General features: G+C 39.2%; 1 protein-coding gene across 2 annotated transcripts in view; it reads right to left on the bottom strand.

Moving 5' to 3' along the window:
- Positions 1-23,104, bottom strand: part of Tbc1d19 (TBC1 domain family member 19) — a 114,963-nt gene that overhangs the window by 36,838 nt on the left and 55,021 nt on the right. For both annotated transcript variants that reach the window (XM_031342293.1, XM_031342294.1), the window contains exons 14-15: positions 13,008-13,092; positions 10,186-10,230 (exon numbers count right to left, since the gene is read on the bottom strand). In XM_031342293.1, the coding sequence (XP_031198153.1) occupies positions 10,186-10,230; positions 13,008-13,092 (130 nt within the window). The remainder of the gene's footprint in view (positions 1-10,185; positions 10,231-13,007; positions 13,093-23,104) is intronic.

Here is a 23,104-nt window from a genome sequence, read left to right as displayed (position 1 = left end):
GGAAACTGGGAATGGAGAAATTTACATGTAAATAAAGAAAATATCTAAAAAAATAAAAAAATAAAAAATAAATAAAAAAGAAACAATGGTCCTTAAAAAAAAAGTAATATATTTTCATTATATTTTTCAAGAGTTTCCCCTCATCTTTGTTATGAGGTTGTTCTGTGTGATGTAAGATCCCATTTCTAAACTGGGATCTGGCCAAGTCTCTAGACAAGGCCAATGTCCTTAGGGTGTGTGTGTGTGTGTGTGTGTGTTTTCCTAGGGATTATTAGCCGCTGCCGACAATCACTGTTCTAGAGCCCAAAATTTCCTTAATATTATTTAGTGATTGATTGCTATATGACCTTAAATCAGTTAAGTATGTGTATGTTTTATGTTAGCCTAGGAAATCTCATCTCTCTTCTTGTTCTTCTTGTTTTTCTGTGCTAGCCCCCCTCCCATTTATTTGCACATTCATTCCATAATGTATACTGAGCATAGACTTTGTGCTACATATGATTGGAAATGCTGGATGTATTGGTCATCAAAACTACTAAAGTGTTTGCTCTCTTCAAGCTTACATTCTAAAAACACTTACATTCTACAGAGCAGTCAGGATAATTTTTGAAAGTACCAATCAGAAAGTGGAGGACAGCCATCACTGAAAGAATGTGGGAAAGAACTTCCCAGGCACTACTGTCCCTTTTATATAGCTTAACTGAAAACAAAACAAAACAAAACACTCTGCCAGAGTCAATCTCTGTAGCACTCTGGAATCTAATCAAAAGTTAACCTTATTCAAGGGGGATGCTTAATGTGGCAAGGATTTGGTAAGCCATCGCCCCTCCTCTCCAGCTTGGCTATAGCAGTGAAACAGCAGCCCATCTTCCTAGTGTAAATCACTGGTGTGAGAGTGAACAATGTAGATCTTTCATGGGAAAAAAAAGTGGGGGAGCATTCCAGTTTCTGTCTGTCCCTGGGGTCAGTCCTCTGCCACAAGGCTCCATACCTAGGTGGCACCGGGAGAGAGCTAGCCTCCCAGGAGTGAAGAAAGGCCTGTGAATACAGGTAGGACCACCACTGCTACTCAGAGGAACCGACCCGCAACCCTCAGGGCACAGGAACCAAGGGGCGGCCTGGGACAGGAGCCTACCAGTTTCCCACTGCACCTGGAGCCCATCCTGTGCCACAGAGGAGAGATACAAATACTGCAGGGAGAGAGCTGGTATCTCAGGAGTGCCTATACACCTTCAAGCACAGATAAGACTATCACTTCTCTTCAAATTCCTGGCCCAAGAGGGACACTCACAGAGCCATTGGGACACAGCAACCAAGGATCAGCTGGGGACAGAATCCTTCTCGTCTCAATCTGAACCCCAGAGCTGACCCTGTACCATAGCTCTCTATACCTAAATTCCTCCAGGAGAAAACTGGTCTCCCAGGAGTACTGACATACAGGTTTGTAGGAGGGACAAGCCACAGTCAGTGACAGCAAGACCAGCTAACACCAGAGATAATCAGATGGTGAAAGGCAAGCTCAAGAACATAAGCAATAGAAACCAAGGCTACTTGGCATCATCAGAAGCAAGTTCTCCCACCACAGTGAGCCCTGGATACCATAACACACCAGAGAAGCTAGACTCTGATTTAAAATCACATCTCATGATGATGATAGAGGACTTTAAAAAGGACATAAATAACTCCCTCAAAGAGATACAAGAGAACACAGGTAAACAGGTAGAAAACACAAAAATCCCTTAAAGAACTAGAGGAAACACAATCAAATAGGTGAACGAAATGAACAAAAAACATCCAACATCTAAAAATGGAAACAGAAACAAAAAAGAAATCACAAAGGGAGACAACCCTAAAGTTAGAAAAACCTAGGAAACAGGTCAGGAGTCATAGATGCAAGCATCACCAACAGAATACAAGAGATAGAAGAGAGAATCTCAGGGGCAGAAGACACCATAGAAATCACTGATACAACAGTCAAAGAAAATGCAAAATGCAAGAAGTTTCTGACCCAAAACATCCAGGAAATCCAGGACACAATAAGAGGACAAAATCTAAGGATACCAGGTGTAGAAGAGAGTGACGAGTCCCAACTTAAAGGGCCAGTAAATATATTCAACAAAATTATAGAAGAAAACTTCCCTAACTTACAGAAAGAGATGCCCAGGAACATACAAGAAGCCTACAGAACTCCAAATAGATTGGACTAGAAAAGAAATTCCTCCTGTCATATAGTAATCAAAGTACCAAATGCACTAAACAAAGAAAGAATATTAACAGAAGTAAGGGGAAAAGGTCAAGTAACATATAAAGGCAGGCCTATCAGAATTACATCAGACTTCTCACCAGAGACTATGAAAGCTAGAAGATCCTGGGCAGATGTCATACAGACCCTAAGAGAACACAAATGCCAGCTGAAGCTACTATACCCAGAAAAATTCTCAATTACCATCAACAAAGAAACCAAGATATTCTATGACAAAACAAAATTTATACAATATCTTTTATTTATACAAATAAAAGATTTCCACAGATTTATACAAATCCAGCCCTACAAAGGACAACAGAAGAAAAATGCCAACACAAGGAGGAAACTACACCCTAGAAAAAGCAAGAACGAAATCTTCTTTCAACAACTCCAACAGAAGATAGCCACACAAACATAAAAATAACATAAAAAATAACAAGAAGCAATGATCACTACTCCTTAATATCACTTAACACTCAATTCCCCAATAAAAAGACATAAAATAAAAGACTGGTCCTATGTAAACAGGACCCAGCATTTTGCTACATACAAGAAACACACCTCAGTGTCAAAGACAAACACTACCTCAGAGTAAAGGGCTGGAAAACAATTCTCCAAGCAAATAGTCCCAAGAAACAAGCTGGAGTAGCCATTCTAATATTGAATAAAATCAACTTTCAACCAAAAGTCATCAAAAAAGATAAGGAAGGACACTTCATACTCATCAAAGGAAAAATCTAAGAAGAACTCTTGATTCTGAACATCTATGCTCTAAATGCAAGGGCACCCACATTCATAAAAAACAGTCTGCTAAAGCTCAAAGCACACATTGTACCTCACACAATAATACTGGGGGACTTCAACACTCCACTCTCATCAATGGACAGATCATAAAAACACAAACTAAACAGAGATACATTGAAACTAACAGAAGTTATGGACCAAATGGATTTAACAGATATCTGTAGAACATTTCACCCTAAAACAAAAAAAATATACCTTCTTCTCAGCACTTCGTGGTACCTTCTCCAATTTTGACCATATTAATCGGTCACAAAACAGATGGCAGCAGATACAAGAAGACTGACATAATCCCATGTATCCTATCAGATCACCACGGACTAAGGCTGGTGTTCAACAGCAACAAAAACAACAGAAAACCCACAATGATAACTTGGTCAAGGAAGAAATAAAGAAAGAAATTTAAAAACTTTTTAGACTTCAATAAAAATGAAGGTACAACATACTCAAACTTAGGGGATACAATGAAAGCAGTGCTAAAGGAAAACTCATAGCTCTGAGTGCCTCTAAAAAGAAACTGGAGAGAGCATACACCAGCAGCCTGACAGCACACCTGAAAGCTCTAGAACAAAAAGCAAATACTCCCAAGAGGAGTAGACTTCAGGAAATAATCAAACTCAGGGCTGAAATAAACCAAGTAGAAACAAAAAGAACTATACAAAGAATCAACCAAACCAGGAGCTGGTTCTTTGAGAAAAATCAACAAGATAGATAAACTCTAGTCAGACTAACCAGAGGGCACAGAGAGAGTATTCTAATTAACAAGATCAGAAATCAAAAGGGAGATATAACAACAGAAACTGAGGAAATTAAAAAAAAAAAATCAGATCCTACTACAAAAGCCTATACTCAACACAACTGGAAAATTTGGATGAAACGGATGATTATCTAGACAGATATCAAATACCAGAGTTAAATCAGGACCAGATAAACCATCAAAACAGTCCCATAACCCCCAAAGAAATAGAAGCAGTCACTAAAGTCTCCCAACCAAGAAAAGCCCAGGAAAAGAGGGTTTTAGTGCTGAATTCTATCAGATCTTCAAAGAACACCTAATACCAATACTCTTTAAACTATTCCACAAAATAGAAACTGAAGGAACACTACCGAATTTGTTTTATGAACAATCATGCTACCAAAACCACACAAAGACCAAACAAAGAAAGAGAAGTTCAGACCAGTTTCCCTTATGAATATCGATGCAAAAATACTCAATAAAATTCTTGCCAACCAAATCCAAGAACACATGGAAATGATTGTTCACCACAATCAAGTAGGCTTCATCCCAGGGATGCAGGGATGGTTCAATATGTAGAAATCCATCAATGTAACCCACTACATAAACAAACTCAAAGAAGAAAACCACATGATCATATCATTAGATGCTGAACAAGCATTTGACAAAATTCAGCATCCCTTCATGTTAAAAGTCTTGGAAAGATCAGAAATTCAAGGCCAATACCTAAACATAGTAAAAGCAATATACAGAAAATCAGTAGCCAATATCAAACTAAATGGACAGAAACTTGAAGCAATCCCACTAAAATCAGGGACTAGATAAGGCTGCCTTCTCTCTCTCTATCTATTCCATATAGTACTTGAAGTTCTAACTGGAGCAATTAGACAACAAAAGGAGATTAAAGGAATACAAATTGGAAAGAAAGAAGTCAAAATATCAGTATTTGCAGATGATATGATAGTACAATTAAGTGACCTCAAAAATTCCACCAGAGAACTCCTAAACCTGATAAAGAACTTCAGCAAAGTGGCTAGATATAAAATTAACTCAAACAAATCAGTAGCCTTCCTATACTCAAAAGATAAATAGCCTGAGGAAGAAATTAGGGAAATGATATCCTTCACAATAGTCACAACACTATAAAATATCTTGGTGTGACTCTAACCAAACAAGTGAAAGATCTATATGGCAAGAACTTCAAATCTCTAAAGAAGAAAGAAATCGAAGAAGACCTGAGAAGATGGAAAGATATCCTATGCTCATGGATTGGCTGGATTAATATAGTAAAAGTGGCCATCTTGCAGAAAGCAATCTACAGATTCAATGCAATTTCCATCAAAATTCCAACTCAATTCTTCATAGAATTAGAAAGAGCAATTCTCAAATTCACTTGGCATAATGAAAAACCAAAGATGGCAAAAAAACTATTCTCAACAATAAAAGAGCTTCTGGGGGAATCACATCTCTGACCTCAAGCTGTATTGCAGAGCAATAGTGATAAAAACTGCATGGTATTGGTACAGAGACAGGCAGGAAGATCAATGGAATAGAATTGAAGACCCAGAAATGAACCCACACACCAATCTCACTCGATCTTTGACAAAGGAGCTAAACCAATCCAGTATTTTCAATAAATGGTGCTCATTCAACTGGTGGTTAGCATGCAGAAGAATGCAAATCGATCCATTCTTATCTCCCTGTGCAAAGCTCAAGTCCAAGTGGATCAAGGACCTTCACATAAAACCAGATAAACTGAAACGAATAGAGAATAAAGTGGGGAAGAGGCTCAAGCATATGGGCACAGGGGAAATTTTCCTGAACAGAACACCAATGGCTTATGCTCTAAAATCAAGAATTGACAAATGGGACCTTATAAAATTACAAAGCTTCTGTAAAGCAAAGGACACTGTCAATAGGACAAAATGGCAACCAACAAATTGGGAAAAGATCTTTACCAATCCTATATCTGATAGAGGGCTAATATCCAATATATACAAAAAACTCAAGAAGTTAGACTCCAGAGAACCAAATAACCCTATTAAAAATGATGTGCAGAACTAAACAAAGAATTCACAACTGAGGAATACCAAATGACTGAGAGGCACCTAAAGAAATGTTCAATATCCCTAGTCAACAGGCAAATGTAAATCAAAATGACTGAGATTCTACCTCACACCACTCAGAATAGCTAAGATCAAAACCTCAGGTGACAGCAGATGCTGGAAAGGATGTGGAGAAAGAGGAATTGTTGGTGGGATTGCAAACTGGTATAACTACTCTAGAAATCAGTTTAGCGGTTCCTCAGAAAATTGGACAAAGAACTCACATGGTATACACTCACTGATAAGTGGATATTAGCCTAGAAGCTTGGAATATCCAAGATACCATTTACAGACCAAATGAATCTCAAGAAGGAAGACCAAAGTATGGATACTTCAGTCCTTAAAAGGAGGAACAAAGGGAGGAGATACAGAAACAAATTGTGGAACAGAGACTGAAGAAAAGACCATCCAGAGACTGCCCCACCTGGGGATCCATCCCATATACAGTCACCAAACCCAGACACGCTTGTGGATGCCAACAAGTGTTTGCTAACAGGAGCCTGATATAGCTGTCTCCTGAGAGGCTGTGCCAGTGTCTGACAAATACAGAGGTAGATGCCCTCAGCCATCCATTGGATTGAGCACAAAGTCTCCAATGGAGGAGCTAGAGAAAGGACCAAGGAGCTGAAGGATCTCGAAGTCCCATAGGAAGAACAACACTATGAACCAACCAGTGCCCCCAGAGCTCCCAGGGACTAAACCACCAACCAAAGAGTACTACATGGCTCCAGTTGCATATGTAGCAGAGGATGGCCTTGTTGGACATCAATGGGAGGAGAGGCCCTTGGTCCTGTGAAGGCTCGATGCCCCAGTGTAGGGGAATGACAGGCCAGGGAAGCTAGAGTGGGTGGGTTGGTGAGCAGGGGGAGGGGGAATTGGATAGGGGGTTTTCAGAGGGGAAACCAGGAAAGGGGATAACATTTGAAATGTAAATAAAATATCTAAGAAAGAAAGAAAGAAAGGGAGAGAGAGAGAAAGAGAGAGAGAGAGAGAGAGAGAGAGAGAGAGAGAGAGAGAAAAGAAAGAAAGAGAGAAAGGAAGAAAGAAAAGAAAAGAAAAGGTGCCTTTGTGTTTTACCTGTGTATCAGCTCAGGTACATGAGGGATGGGCTCAGGTATGCTTTGCTGTACCTGCTAGCCCCAGTGATTTCTCAGGTCTGAAGTGGCTTTTCATGCAGCATTTGTCAAGAGCATTTAAAGGAAAATAAACTACCTATGGCCCCAAAGAAGAAATAATGGCTTAGCTAACCTTTATGGTGTAACCCACTCCAAGCCAATTTGCAAACACTAAGGGATGTTATAATTTTGAATTAAAAACATTTAAGGAAATGCTTATCAAATCACTAGTTTACCATTAATCTAAAAGAACGTAGATTTCAGCAGGCAAAAAAGAATATAATTATAGAAATAGTTTACTAAAATTTACTAATGAGTTAAAGTTTATAAATGATTTCATAAATCATTAAACAAAAAATTATATAGTACATGCAACAACAGTGAATTCTGGAGGGGAGGCAGTCTGATTCCCAGAATTATCACATTACAATAGGGAAGACAGCCAATTTTCAGCAATGGAAAAAAATCTACTAGGTATGCAAAGAAATTAAGTACAGCTCATCCACAAGAGGAAAAGTGAAAATAAGTTAATAGAAACTGTCCTCGAGGAATCCTATTTATATCAATCATCTCGCACCCTGGTATGGCCGTTGGTGCTTCCCCTACTTGCCTGTACCAGCTCACTAGAAGTCAAACTTACCCACTGTGGTGTTCTTCAAACCATCAGACTTGGTCTTACTCTTGGCCTTAGCATGCTATGTTCTCTCTCCAGAATGCTCTTTCCTGCAGTTTTGCATAGCTCACTCTGCTTGGTTGGGCTCTATCCTTTTCTACTTCCTCAGAGGTGCCTTTTCATCTGCCTTATCTAGAATAGACTGGCCTTCCCCAAGCCCGCACACTTATTGATAGCTGGACTGTTCATCCTGTTAAATGTATATATACATCTACTTTACTAGCATGAAGAGTCCTTGGCAGCAGGTCCTTTATTTGTGTCTTACACTGTGGATCACTCACAGTACTGAGTCCAAACAGGAAGTGAATATTCAGCAAATGAACATGTTTTACATACATGTTAAACAATAACAACAAATACAAAGAGTTTGTGACACCTGTGAGATGTCTCCTTGAGCTCAGAAATCTTGTTTAACAAGAACTTAATGTATTAGAGAGCATGTGTTTAATGATGATTCTTCCATGAGCTAATGTCCAATGCCACCATGGCTTTCAATTCCATCCTAGGGAAGGTAGTTGCAGGTGTGTACAGGGAAGATACGGGTGGTGGTAAGAAAACTTTTGTCCATGGAAGCATCTACTGGTCAGGGGCTGAGAGTACTTCAGAGAGCATTAGATAAATGTCTCTACCCAAGAAAGCCAGGCCAGTTCTGACTGTGGTTGATAGATAATCCTCAAATTTCAAAGTAAGATTATTCTGGCAGAGGTTGGGAAATGAGATGAGTAATGTAGAATGATGTTTAGGATTGTCTAAGCTTCAATGGAAGGAGCCTGCACATAAAAAAAAAAAAAGCGTCGTTGATCCTGTAAGTCCTAAAACTACTAAGAAGTGGCTCTATGGGATTAAATTTATGGACAGCTGTGACTTTATCTCAGGTTGTATTCAACTATTTATTTCTAGTGTGTGCAGAAGTCTTTCTAGAACTACTACATGTAACTCTTTGCTTTGTTGATATTGTAGTCACTTTCTTTCCTTTCCAAGCGTACTGTAATAACTTTAGTTACATGAACTGTGGCTTGGGGCAAGTGATAATAATACTGTTTCTGAAGCCAGATAGCTTCAGTTCAAATCCTGCCTTTGTCACTCAATGGTTGGGGAGATGAACCCTGTGTGCCTCAGCTCCTTTGTAAATTAAAAAACAGTAGTGCCTGTATCATAGGGTTATTATATGGATCACATGAGCTAATACATACAATAAACAACATAATTCTGGCTGCACAGATCAAAAGATATTAGCTGATGTATCTACAACTACACCTAAATTATTCTTATAAATGCACATATATATGTCTTGAAGTTATAAAGATCTGATCTTAGGGGTGGAGATAAGAATACAGTGGGAGAACATGTGCCTAGCATACATGAGACATGGCATTAACACTCAGTGCCACACACATACACAGAAGTGCTGAGATTACAATGTGTTACAACCTACAATCTTTGCAAACCCTTGTTTTTATACAAATCAGCCCCAGGATGATTTGCTGCAGTGCTTGTGTATAATGCTCTATAGTGTGAGGTCTTCACATTTTAGTTCTGACAGCTCCTAGTCATTTCCCTACCTCTGTCAGTCACTGATCATGCTTCCTATTGAAAAGGACATGAGGCAGGCTTGCCAGGCATGCATTTAAGTAAAAACTAAGATCTTAGAATGACACTTAGGGAAATGTGTAAAGAGAGAGAGCAACAGAACAAGAATGTGAGGAACCAGGCCACAATGCCGAAAAGCACGAGCTGGAACAGGCAGGAAAACATGTGGCCTTCAGACTGCCTGATACTGCTAAATGCAATTACCAGGGCTGCATTGCACTCAAGGTGAGGACCTGTGCTGGAGTCTCATAACGTCCCTCATGTGTTCATTATCCACATGTTAAGTTACTGAACTCAAGGTCAGGCAAGTTATGGAACTTCCTGAATTGGCAGAGCTTGGATCTGAACCCAGATCTACCAGGTTACAACGCCCAAGCTCCTAACTTCTTAAAGTTCCACAGGGTGTGGATGAATACCGTCAGGACAGGATGTTCTATGTCGCCTTTCTAAGCATACAGAAAGACCTGTACACTGAATGTCTAAATAGTAAAGACAGGGTCATATGCTATCACTTCTCAGTTAGTCAGTGATTTTCTTCACAATCTCTTATTTAATAAATACCACACTGACCACTTATAAAGACAATGAACTGCAACACAGGGCAGTCTGTTCCCCTCACTCCTAGTTGAGCTGCTTAACATTCAAGGTAAACCTCATGCCTTAGATGTGAGCATTTACATTGACTCAACTTCTCGCAAGTCTTCTATTGATCCCAAGCAGAGCTGGAGAGATGTGCAGAGTTTGGCATTAAACTACATTAAGCGTGGAGGAAGTCACTAAATACGCCTTTTCCAGGAGGAAGGGTTATTTTACATGATAATTTGTGTTCCATTTTCAGGACAGAATGAAGAAGTTACACTGCCAGTACAAAAGCAGTTATTTCTCCATTTCCCTCCAGGGGAAGCAGAAACATCACTCACCATTGGGTGGATAGAAGACAGCATATTCTTCTAATCCTAGTTTTCCTGTAAGGTAAAGCCATACACTCAGTAAAGTTTCAAAAAGCAACATTCTGTGAATGTCCAAATAAGTAGTAGATAATGAATGGAATTTTTAAAATAATCATAGTCCAACTTTATTTCATTTTAGGATATGGAATTGGTTGAAAATTTGTCAACCAGTTATCTGATACCAGCAAAGCCTTTTAAAAATTAAACTCAATAATATTAATTAAACAATATTTTCAAATATTCTTAAATACTAGAGAATAATTTATAAGCATAAAATTATTTAACATAAATTTAACAATCCTGTTCCTTAAAGCAAGTCTGAAGTCTTGCCATATTCTATTAGCTTATGTTTTTAGAAAATGTGCTAAAGAGTTAAATATTAAATATCTTCAACTATCTAAGTCATATATCCTGACTCCCAACACAGTTTATATGATTAGAGAAAAAGGATAGGCACTTGAAAACAGAACTGTTCTCTAAAAGCCCCTTCTCTACTGCTCCACAGTTTCTCACTCTTCCTGTCTCCAACTGAATAACTTCAGAGTATCATGTCATCTTACCACAAGTTATAATCACCTGAAAGGATCATCAACTGAAAAAAAGGTCTCCATAAGACCAGAGTGCAAGTAGACAAGCTTTACCGATCAGTGGGGGAGGGTCCAGCCCATTGTGGGTGGAGACAACCCTGGGCAGGTGGCCCTGGGTTCTATAAGAAAGCAGACCCTGCAAGCCATGTGGAGCAAGCCAGTAGTCAGCACCCCTCCATGGCCTCTCCATCAGCTTCTGCCTCCAGGTTCTTGCCCTGTTTGAGTTCCTGTCCTGACTTCCTTCAATGATGAGTGGTGATATGGAGGTATAAGGCAAATAAACCCTTTCCTCTCCATGTTGCTTTTATCATGGTATCTCATCGCAGCAACAGAAACCCTAACCAAGACAGGTGGCTTCCATCTTAACAGCATTCTTAAGAACCCTGAGTTATTAAAAAGACATTCATGCTGGGATTTAAGTTAAAATTTATTATTAAGGTTTTTTTTTTTAAGTGGGTATAAGAGAGAGACAGGAGTAAAAGTGGGGCTATCTTAGGCTAAGGTGAAGATACACAGGGCTGATCTGTGTGAGGAAAGAAGGGACTGATGAAGAAACAGATCCACAATTGAGCACAGCAGCAGGTATCGAGGCAAGTACAGCAAATACAGGGTACAGTCCCCAGTGGTTTATAATCCAGACCAAACCACAAAATAATACAATATGTTTGCTGACTTCTTTTAAATGGGCTTTATGGGTTTCAGTGCTCGGGGGGGGTGGGGAGGGAGATTGATGGTGGTTGGTAGACATGACATATAGGCTAGTCCACCAAGGGCCTATAATTTGTGGTGATGGAATGTGAAGCTTCTCATGCACTAGGGCTATGTAGGGGCTAGAACAAATATAGCACATTGTGAGATTATCAGGGAAGGAAGGAAAGCTAGGTTAAGATGGTGTGGGCAGGTGGAGGGGCTTCAAATTATAGTTCATTTTAGGCCATTAGGTAATTAAATTTTATGATCACTCTGTGTGCAGGATGAGATGGAAGCGCGTGCGTAGCATATGTATATTTGTGTGAGTGCAGGTGTGTGTGTGTGTGTGTGTGTGTGTGTGTGTGTGTGTGTGTGTGCGCGCGCGCATGCATGCGTGCAGAGGCCAGAGAGCACCTTCCATCTATTTTCTGACAGTTTAGTTGGGTTGGCTGGCTAGTGAGCATCTGGGCCCCACTTGTCTGTACCCGAGTGAGGTACGCTGCTCTGCCTGGCTTCACTGGGAAGCCAAAGTCAGGCTTTTGAGTTTGCACCACAAGCACCTTATCCACTGAGCCATTTCCTTAGCCTGATAACCTCCTTAGGTAAAGTGTAGGGGAATACCAGGGCCAGGAAGTGGGTGGGCTGGTGAGCAGAGGGAAGGGGGAAGGGAATAGGGGCTTTTTTCAGAGGGGAAACCAGGAAAGGGGATATCATTTGAAATGTAAATAAAGAAAATATCTAATAAAAAATAAATTAAAAAAGAAAAGAAACTTTTTATGTATTCATTTCAGAAGCAAAGGAGCTCCACATTGGAAGAAGAACCTGACTCCACACAAGATAATGTGGTCTGTCCTAGGGCAAGGGTTGCAACAAGCAGGCATCGATAAAACCCTGAAGAAATGTTTATTCTTCATGGGAGCAGCAGAAGGGCCACACATAAACACACAGCAGGGCAATGGGATTTTAGTGCTTGGTGTTGACTGCCCAGTGAAGGGAGGGGCTGAGGCTAGGTCAGCCTGCAGGTGAGGACAGGACACTGGAATGGTACATGGGCATGCTGAGGCAGCCAGTAGGAGAGAGAGCACTAGAGTAGAAGTTAGAGGGGCAATGTAGCACACATGCCACACCGTAATGTTTAAGTGGGGCAGAACTAGAATTCAAAGACTAATTTACTAGAAGAAAGTTAAAAAAAACTGAAAAGACAAATCTATGATTACGGATAGCAAGAAGAAGAAAACAACAGGTGTGGCACAAATGGGACAGAGGAGGCAGGAGATGTCAAGAACCAAAAGGCAATGGAAATGTGATCTCTGTCACTTCTGGAGAGTGATCTGTGATCTGTTCCTTGGGTTCTGACATTGAAAAGAAAAGATAGTAATTATGATTATGATTGAAGAGAAATTGGAAATAATTTTCAATTTAAAAATTGAAAATACCAATATAAAATATTCAAACATTCTTGAAATGATCATGAACGTCTTTAGTAATTTCGCTCTAGAATTATTAAAACATTACCTCTGATGTATGATTTCGGTGGTGAAGCACTGTTGTATGCAAAGTGACCCAGTACAGATGTATCCCGTGAAAAGCAAAGTAACACCTGGATATAACATTGGAAAAATAAACAGTGAGCATTGCCATAGAACAATTGATAGTAATTAATTTTAATTTCATAAGGAGGAAGCACTGCAGTGGGACTGCTCAAGTTCAGTGAAGCATTTTGCAATGGGAAGAGCGCCCTCTATCGGCACAAGAAGGCGGCCAGTTCTCATAATATTTTCCTATCTGCTCCCCAGACTTTGAAACTTTCTGCTCCACAGAAAACAAAACTTGCTAACTATGTGCTGATTTTCCTATGTTTTATCTGAAAATGAAAGGCACACGTGAGAAACTTAACAGATGAGAACTACATTGGGGTACCCATGAGTGATCACACACAAGCACTAAGGGGTCTAGGAAACTGGAACCAGACTTAATTGGTATGCAGTTCACAGTTGTGCATGTCAAGAATGAGGAGAGGGTCTCCATTCTCAGCAAGGATGGCAGCAGCAAAGGAAAATAATAATAATACAAGCAGAAGATGACAACTCTATCAAGAGCTAAAATACAGAGGGTGCAATCAGGACCAAAGGTTCCCGATAGAAGAAACTGGATTGCTGACACTAGCCTGAAATTTGAGGGCAGGAGTCCAGTCTCAGGAAGATGAAGGGACATTTAGAAGAGCCAGGATTCTAAGGATACCACAAAAACTAGGAGGGGAGGTGGGGGATGGGCATAGAATGAGAAGTGGATTAGAACCCTTTGTGCCAGTGTTCTTGTCCATCTAGACAATTTTTCTGGACTTTAAACTGGAGCTCCAGTTTATTAACTGTATGACAAGGGCTGGTGACTGGACTTCTAAGTATTTGTTCTCATATGCAAGATGAATGTAATAACAATGCTTCGATCAAAGTGTATCATGGGGATTAATTGGTATATGTGAAGTGTTTATAATAGCGCCTGGGGTATCATATGATTAAAATGTTCTATACAGTTGTTGCTATATTGCTATTAACTTTCTATATTCTCTTATTCTTGGCTCTAAATGTATTTAATTTGGGATTTGTTTATTTATATTGCTCAACTGTCACATTTCTTCAACTGAAAATTTTATATATGGCCATTTCTGGAAAATACTCCAGCATTGGATTTTGAATGAGCTCCACTGTTCTTTATTTACCTTTATAGAACTTTATAATTCTGACCTACACTTGTTCAATGTGCTGTCCTTTTAAATTGTTTTTATCACTCTGAACTCCACTTTGGAGGACATCTACAGATTTCTGAAAATCAATTGGCTGTCTTCTTTCGCTCTTAGTACAGCGAGCACAAATCTCAGGATAAAGTAGGGGGTACATCAAATCTCAGGATGAAGTAGGGGGTACATCAAAAGAAAGACAAACAAAGCATTGAGCTCAGCTGTGGTAAAGGGCGGGAACAGACAGCAATGTGCTAAGTATTACATCAGTTGGTGCAGTAGGTGGCAAGCACTGTAGGAGCAAGATAAAGGCAGCCCAGAGAAGGGCTTGGCATTCTACACAAAGTGGCTACTGAGAAGGTGCCCTCTGACCAAACACTGAGAAACTCAATGAGAGTCTAACTGGGGAAGAGCGCCTTGGGAGGGAGAGGCAACAGTTGGAACTTAGTTGAGAGAGGAGGCTCTTGGGCTGTGGAGATGGAGCATACATGCCCAGCAGTAGGAGCAGTTGCCTTTGCATCAATGGGCATGTTCTTAACACTTAACAGCAAGGAGCACTAACTTACATTAAGAGAGTAAATGCTGGTAGTACATAGATACTGCTGTGCTGAGAAATACATTTCCTCTCTAGGATAAAAATGGTATAAAATGGATATTAGATTGTCAATATTGACAATGTAAACACTTAATATTACTAACTGCACACTTAGGAACAGTTAAGGTAGCAAATTTCATGCTTTGTTTTTGTTTCGAACCACAATTTAAAAATATTTTAGTAAATCCAATTCAGAAAAATATTGACATCTACTGAGAAAATTTTTAATTTTGGCATTTTAATATGATATATTTTTCTAAAAATCAAGCAAAATCACTGGGCTCTAAACAATCATAAAGACACAAAATATTATTGAACCATTATATAATATTAATCTTACCTCTTTGTGTATGCTGATTTTATTTACAATTTTTGAGATCATCATATCATTATAACATTGTCTCCTGTCCTTTTCTCTCTCCAATCCTTCCCCAATAGCCCCCATCTTATTTCATTCAAATTCATGGCCTCTTTCTTTTTACCTGTTGATATGTGTGTGTGTGTGTGTGTGTGTGTGTGTGTGTGTGGTATGTGTATTCCTAAATCTATAAATACAGCATACTCAATCCATATTACATTAGCTGTATGTGTATAAGTTTGCAGAGTTGACCATTTGGTATTAGATAACCAGCTGATATACTTTTCCCTAGAGAAGAATATTTCTGATCTCAGTATCCCTTAGATGCTTGTACTACTTTGACTAGGGTTGAAACCTTGTGATCTACCCTTCTTTCATGTTAGCATGTTTACTGATGTTGTCCTTGTTCATGGCATGTTTTGTCAGCCTTATTGGTACACTTCATGGATGGAGCCTCTCTGATAGATTTCTAGAAGACAATCTCACAGTAAACTTCCTCTTCCTCTGTCTCTTACCTTCTGTCCCCTCTTCCACAATGATTCCTAAGCCTTATTTGTAGGAATTATGTTCTAGATGTATCAGTTGGGACTAGGGTCAGTTGTAATGGTCTCTACCTGCTTCACAATAACCCTAAGGGTACAATATGTGCCTTCAAATGATAGTAGGTCTAACTGTACTTAATGCAGGCTCAGGAAGAGGGAAATCAAGCCTGGTACTGAAAACCTAGACAACCACCTAGGCCTAACGAAGTCATAGATCTTGGAGGAGAACCTATACCAGCCACTTTGCTAAACCAGCATGATCCCTAACTAAATTCTAAATATTTATCCTTATGTCCACAGATAAGAATAGTTGACCTTTTCTCTTGCCAGATTCTTAGGTACTTTTGTATACATATGTATGTGTGTGTATATGTATATATGTATGTGTATTTGTGAAAAAAATCTCTCTAAATTATTTGTAGAATAATGCTCTAAAGATATCAAATCTCAGTCTTTGGGACCTGTAACTATGTGGCCTTCAATGATAAAAGTAATGTAGCTGGATCAATGGGGACTGGGCTCCACAACTCTGCATTTTGATTGGCTGTAGTTCTCTGTAATAATCTGTGTCTTATACAAAAGTATCCTTGATGAGAGGTGAGAACTATACTTACCTGTGGGTATAAGAACAAATATTTAGAATGCAGTTAGAAATTATGCTGGTTTAACAAAGTAGCAGTTGTAGGTTATCCTCCAGGATACATGACTCCACTAGGCCCAGGAAGTTGACTAGGTTTTCAGTATCAGGCATCATTTTCCTTTTGTTTAACAAGCCTTAAGCCTAGCTCGTTATTGCCAAGGTATGCAAGCCACTACTGCACTCTTAGGGTTCTCATGCCATGCTGGTCATTGTTCATAGGCATCACAGCTGGGTAGGGCCTCTAGTTGCTTTCTCCCTTTAGAAGCTGGCATCGGCCTTCTGGTACCATGAAAGCCAGTCCTCAGTGAGGAGGCTTTCAGTCAGTTCCAGCTCAGAGGCCTCTGGGCCCTGGATCTTAAAGTGCGTTGTGTCTTTAGCAATAGGACTTACCTTCTACTTTGGGTGGATGCAAGAGCATAAACAATAGCCTATAATACTTTGGGAGTCTCTTGGCCAACTCCTGTGCCTAAGGCTTGAGGATCATTTTGAAGAGTGACAAAAAGATTGTAACAGAAGAGCAGTCAGTTTGCTGTGAGATTGTGTCTCCTAGAACTGTCTAAAGCTACACCCAGGAAATCTTAGTGACTCAGTTGCCTAAACATGATCTGAACAAGGAAGAGACTTAGAAACATGCAAATGTGAAAGGGGGAAAACTCAAGAGGCCTCAATCCTAGATAAAGAACTACAGACAACCGAGAAATGCTGAGAGCTAGAGAAACATTTTACCCAGGGAAGAGCATACCAACTGCTTATCTAATACCACATGGTCATCTCTGGAAACATAAGCACAAGTAACATTATACGGACTGAGTAGGTTGTATTATGGACTTTGGAATATATAAAAATATTTGAAAGTTAAACAGAAAAGGGCCATGAATTTGAAAGAAAGTAAGTTGTTAGGAGGGCATTGAGGGAGGAATGGGGAAGGCATAAATGATCTAATTATAATAGAAAAAATTATTTTTAAATAATTGGTCTTATCGATGCCATTAAATTAACAATCCATAAATGGTAAGGTTATCCAGGATTATAGGACTGGACCCAACATAATCATAAGGATCTTTATAAGTGAGACTCAGAAGAAAGGAGGTCAAAGTGAGATACTATCTGCTGGCTCTGAAAATGAGGGAACCAGCTGGAGGCCAAGGACTGAAAGCACCTTTTGAAGGCAGGGCATTCTGGAAGCAGGGTAAGAAAGAGACATGGGCTCTTCTTCTTAGCCCCAAAAGTAACGCAGCCCTGTGAACCATGAACATAGCCAGGTAAAGCCATTCAGATTTCTGTGATTTAGAACCTCAAGAGGATTTGTTTACTTTAAACCAGTGAATTATAATAATGCATTACAGTCACAAGCTTATGCAGATAATAAACTAATCCAGTAAATAATCTAAGGAACAGAAAAAATGCCCAAATATAACCCTGTAATAATTGCCTCAGAGAGGAGAATCCTAAGGCACTGCCTCTATCAGTGTCCCCTCAGTTGAGCAGGCCAAGGTAGCACAGTAACTTTAGAAGAAGCTCTGAGCTTAAATATATCCCCAGAGAGGCCCTGCAGCCTGTGGTCTCAGAGAAGGCAGGACATCTGAGACTTCTCTAAGGAGAATCTTGGGACTGTAAAGTGAGAATGGCAGAGGCAGTGTGTTAGACAGTATGTCCCGGGGTGCAACCCTGGGAGACAAGCAGAGAGCTGCCAACTCCTACATCTAGTCTAAGTGCAGTTAACTCTGATTTTCTTATCTGTCAATAGATGGCAGGCTCATTGGAGATCTGCTAGGCTATACACTCAAAGGGGCTGCTCACTCACAAACTAAGAAAAAATTAAATGTATTTGGTAAGATTACTCACAGCTGGGATCTCTATTATTAAGAAGAATAGTAAGAACCAGGCACTGATGTGAAGTGTGGGTTGATACTACAGAGTCAGACCAAGAATGTCTGCAAAAGGTTTATTTGGACAAAAAAATACATGGGCTGAGAGGTGAGGAGAACATAATTTTCAGAAATTCATTATTATACACAAATGTTCAGTTTTCAGCAAAAATCATGCAGAATAAACACAAAGAAATGGGGAAGTATGGCCCATTCAAAGAAAAATGTCAAATGAAAAGATTTGATAGTAAATTTAATAGGTTTGCGTGTTAGGACAATGATCTTGAAGATGTTTACATAAAGTACTCTGTGGAGAAAATAAACAATGACATTTGAACACAGTGGAAACTCCAATCTAGAGACACACTTAGAAAAGCAACAAAAACAAAATGAAAAAGTAACTCAGGAGGTAGGAAAGACTGTAACTGACATGAAAATTCACTGGAAGGATGGAAGGCAGATTTGAACAGGCAGAACAGTCACTAGAGCTGCAGACAAAGCAACGGAAGTAAATGGGCTTCTAGAATAAGGAAAATAAAAAAGGGATTAACATGAACAGCCATGGGAACCTATGCCTCACGCTGACCACGGGGTGTGTTGTAGAGTCCAAATAAGGAGAGGAAGAAAGAAGGAAAGCTAAAGCTTGGGAAATGAGAGTTTGGGGATTCCAGAATAAAACACTGGAGATGAGGGAACAGTGAGAAATCAGAAAAGCCAAATGAGAATGTCAGCAAGAAAAACACGGGGAAGCTCATGAGCACACTTTCCCAGAGAGGAAAGGACATTCAAGAGGGCATGATCAACTGTACACATAATCTCACAATGGCTGTGCTTGAGACCTGCATAAGATCAAGCTAGACAAAAGTCCTGTAAACATAGGGGAGAAGATCATGATGTCTCTCCCCTAGCTGAGGAACTATTGCCAACTAGTGTCTGTTGGAGAGGGAAAGTCAGTTGTCTTCAGGAGTGCGACCCCTCACAGGCTCTCTGTACTACAGGAGATGGTCCACCATCAATGCAGACACAGGCAGGCAGCCATAACTGGACTCATTGTTTTGTTTGTGGTAGTTTTATTTTTTTGTTTTTCTAAAAAAGAGCAAATGAAGTTGGGAAGGGAAAGTGGAGGTGGGTAGAGAGGAACTGAAGGGAGGGAATGGGAATGTATACTTATATACATGTATTAAATTCTTCAGTCATAAGAATGAATTAGTGTTTAAAACATTTCCTCTCTGTAGGCACTACTCAACTGTATGCATTTCTAAAATGTTAACTGCTTTGCACAGACATGAACATAAACCTCTATTATACTTGGCAAATTATCTATAGATTTATAATTCTCCCAATCTTCCCAGAGATATAAGCTTTAATAAATATCATCTTTTGCTAGCACCCAGCAATATCTATATCAGAACATCCGGCAGTTTGATTACGTGGATATGTGAGTGAAAGATACCCTAGAGGCTGGGGAAATGGCCCAATAGGAAAAGTGCTTACTATGCTCTCATGAGGAGCAGAGTTCAGATCCTCAACGCCCACAAAAAATGCTAGGTGGGTGTGGTGACCTGTTGGTAATTCTAGCACCAGCACTTAGGAGATGGAGACAGGGAGTCCCCAGATGAAGTTAGACCATACATATGGCTGAGCTCTAATGTGAGATTCATTCTTCCTCAGTAATTAAGTGGGAGAAGAACTGAGAAAGACTTCTGACATCAATGATGGTCAGCTTTCACATGCAGGCACACACATATGCATGTGCACCCAATCATGTGTCAACACACATATGCAGGGAACCCTTGCACACATGTGCACTCAATCATGTGTGAACACACACATGCAGGGGAAAATACCTGATTACCTTGGGACCTTTCTTAAACCCCATTCAGTAACAGAATGCAATGAAATACAGCATACTTTCCAGCTCTGCTACTCAGAACATGATACATATGATGAAGATTTAGTATGGAACACAGTAAAAACCTCCAGTCTTTATTATACGGATTCTTTTCTATGAACTTTTTATGTATGTTGGACATGTTAACTTATGTACTTTGTGATAATATTATTTTAGTAAAGGAATCTAAATGGTTCTGTTCAACCAACCAATTTATTTTTCTTAAATAAGAGATAGTTTCTAATTGAACACATTTTAAAACCCCGAGATAATTGAAAACTCACTAAGTATTTGTAAGAATTTCATGAAAAATAAAGACTAAAATTAAAATGTTCAGTTGATTTCTTATTGAAAATATTATCTCTACAGAATTTGTGCTGCATTGTAAAATACAGAGTCAAGTAGGAGGTGCTCAGGGGCAGGCCTGTCCCAGGTGCAAAATGGCCAGGCTGCCTTAACGATCACTGGAGATTCCCCCTCTGTACTTAGTAACACCATGCCATACATGATCTAATTCTGTAGTCTAGTCACATCACCTGGAAGGACGAGGAGTCCTTACGATACTAGAATGGCCAAACTTACTCTATGATCACTAACAGTTTTCCTGGGAGTAGGTGTGTTGCTAGAAAGCTGCCAGCAGGAATGGAATCAAAGAAATGTTTTTCTTATCTTACTGTTTTCATTGACATACAAATGCATATGTATGAGTAAAAATTTATAGAATTTTCCCAGAGGGAAAAAATGCAATTTTAAATAGTATAATGTTGTTTTCAATGTATATGATATATATAAAAATTAGTTTATACAGGGATGTTTTGGTCAACAACTCAACAAGATGTAACCCATTCTTGGCACTGAAGGTTCTACTTGGTGCCATAAGAAGTCTAGTTAGGGCACTCTCTTCCGTTATTTGGTGACTACATTTCATATATTATAATTTTAGAAAGCTTCTACACTGTAGGTGTTCATATGGTTTTTCAAATGGCCCTTAGTGTTAGTTGCCCTTCCCTATTTTCTCCCCTTTACCCTTCTCTCCTATCTCCTTTCCTATCTAATCTCCAATTCTAGTTTTCACTTTCTCAATGACACTATATTCTTTTTGTTTGTTTGTTTGTTTGTTTGTTTGTTTGTTTTGAGACAGGGTTTCTCTGTATAGCCCTGGCTGTCCTGGAACTCAACTTTGTAGACCAGGCTGACCTTGAATTCAGAAATCCACCTGCCTCTGCCTCCCACATGCTGGGATTAAAGGCGTGCACCACCACCGCCTGGCTATATTCTATTTCCTATTCTTTGAGAGATCCTCTCAAGAACATTATACTCTATTTCCCATTCTTTGGGAGCTCTTCTCTTCCCCATTACTAGGTACCTAACCTCTGTGGTTATCTGGATTGTAGCACACATATCAGAGGCTTAAAAGCTAACATCTACACACAAGAAAAGCCATATTGATCTTTGGGCATCTAGGTTACCTCAATTCAGATTTTTTTCTAGATATACCTACTTACCTGCTAATTTCATTTTTTAAAACAGCTAAACACTATCCAGTTGTATAAATGTATCACACTTCCATTATCTCTTCATCAGTTGGTGGATATTTAGACTGGTTCCAAATTCTAACTATTATGAATAAAGCAGCAATAAACATGGATGGACACTTGTTCTATCTCTGTACTATGACGAAGAGTCTTTTGGATATTTGGTTAATGATTGTCTAGCTGGATCTTGAAGTAGATCAAACTTAGCTTTCAGAAGCATTAGCACATTGATTTCCATTAGCTTTTATTATGCAAGTCTTTTATGGGCTTAGTTAGTGTGAGTCTACAGTTCTGTTGCTGTTGTTATTTTAGGTTATTGTTAAAGGTGCTGTTTCTCTGATTTCTTTTTGTCATTTGTTTAGATAGGCTACTGATTTTTTTTGAATGTTAATTCTGTATCTTGTTACTTTGCTTGAAACACTTTGAAAGTGTTTGCCAGCTGTACAAGATTCGAGGTGGAGTTTTGGGGGTCTTTCATGTATAAAATCACATCATCTGCAAGTAGATTGTTTATAAGTTGTAAATAATCAAACCAATTATAAAATAACTTTAAAATGTCATCATGCAGAATACTTTTTATTAAACTGTCTATATAAAAATTTTAATTGGGTGATTCCTCAAAAGAGAAACCTATGTGTTGTAATTATCCTTTATGTGATAAGGATAAAGACCCACAGTGAAGCTTGTTTAGAAAAATAAAGAAATAAAATAGTGTGTAATACATAACAGAGTGATATTTAGTTTTTAAAATGGAGGACATCTTGCCACATGAGACAGTACAGATGAACATGGCAGATACTACTAATTGGGATAAGCCTGTCCCACAAAGCACAGCTAGCAGGACTGTACCGGTGTGATTTCTAACAGTCGAATGCACAGCAGCAGAGATCAGATTTTGCCAGGAGGAGAGCTCAGAGGGAGTGGGATAGCATTTCAGTTATTCAAAAGTTATCAAAAAATCATTTTATAGGCTGTGTAACACATGTACTTGGTAGTAATTATTTAATAATCTTATTTATTTAATATTACTTGTAAACCATGAACAGCAGCAACAGTAGTCATATGAGAGGTGACAAGAAAAAATATTGAACTAAAATATTAAGATGGGAAGTAAAGACTAAAGGCCATGTTTAGAGTACTCCAAGTCTAATGAGAATGCTTTAGATAATCACTCAACCACCATCTCCAAATGCATTATATATTCATGCCCTGCCTCCTCTCCTACACTGCAGGCGCATCAAAGGAACTGAAGTTTACACAGTGTGTAATCATAGGATTCCTGAAGATCATTCTGAATTTCCTCAGAAAACACACCCACTGTTTGAAGAGGATTCTGATGTCTGACTTGTCCACTCTCAAGTTTCTTACATATAAGTGACTTCTGTGTAGGAGTGAATACACTCGATGGGTTAGGTCTGGTTTCTTACATGTAAGTGGCTTCTGTGT

This window comes from Mastomys coucha, unplaced genomic scaffold (assembly GCF_008632895.1).
Source record: "Mastomys coucha isolate ucsf_1 unplaced genomic scaffold, UCSF_Mcou_1 pScaffold22, whole genome shotgun sequence".
NCBI classification, from domain to species: domain Eukaryota; kingdom Metazoa; phylum Chordata; class Mammalia; order Rodentia; family Muridae; genus Mastomys; species Mastomys coucha.
The sequence above is the reverse complement of the archived record's forward strand: the minus strand, read 5'-3'. Positions and strand labels throughout refer to the sequence as shown.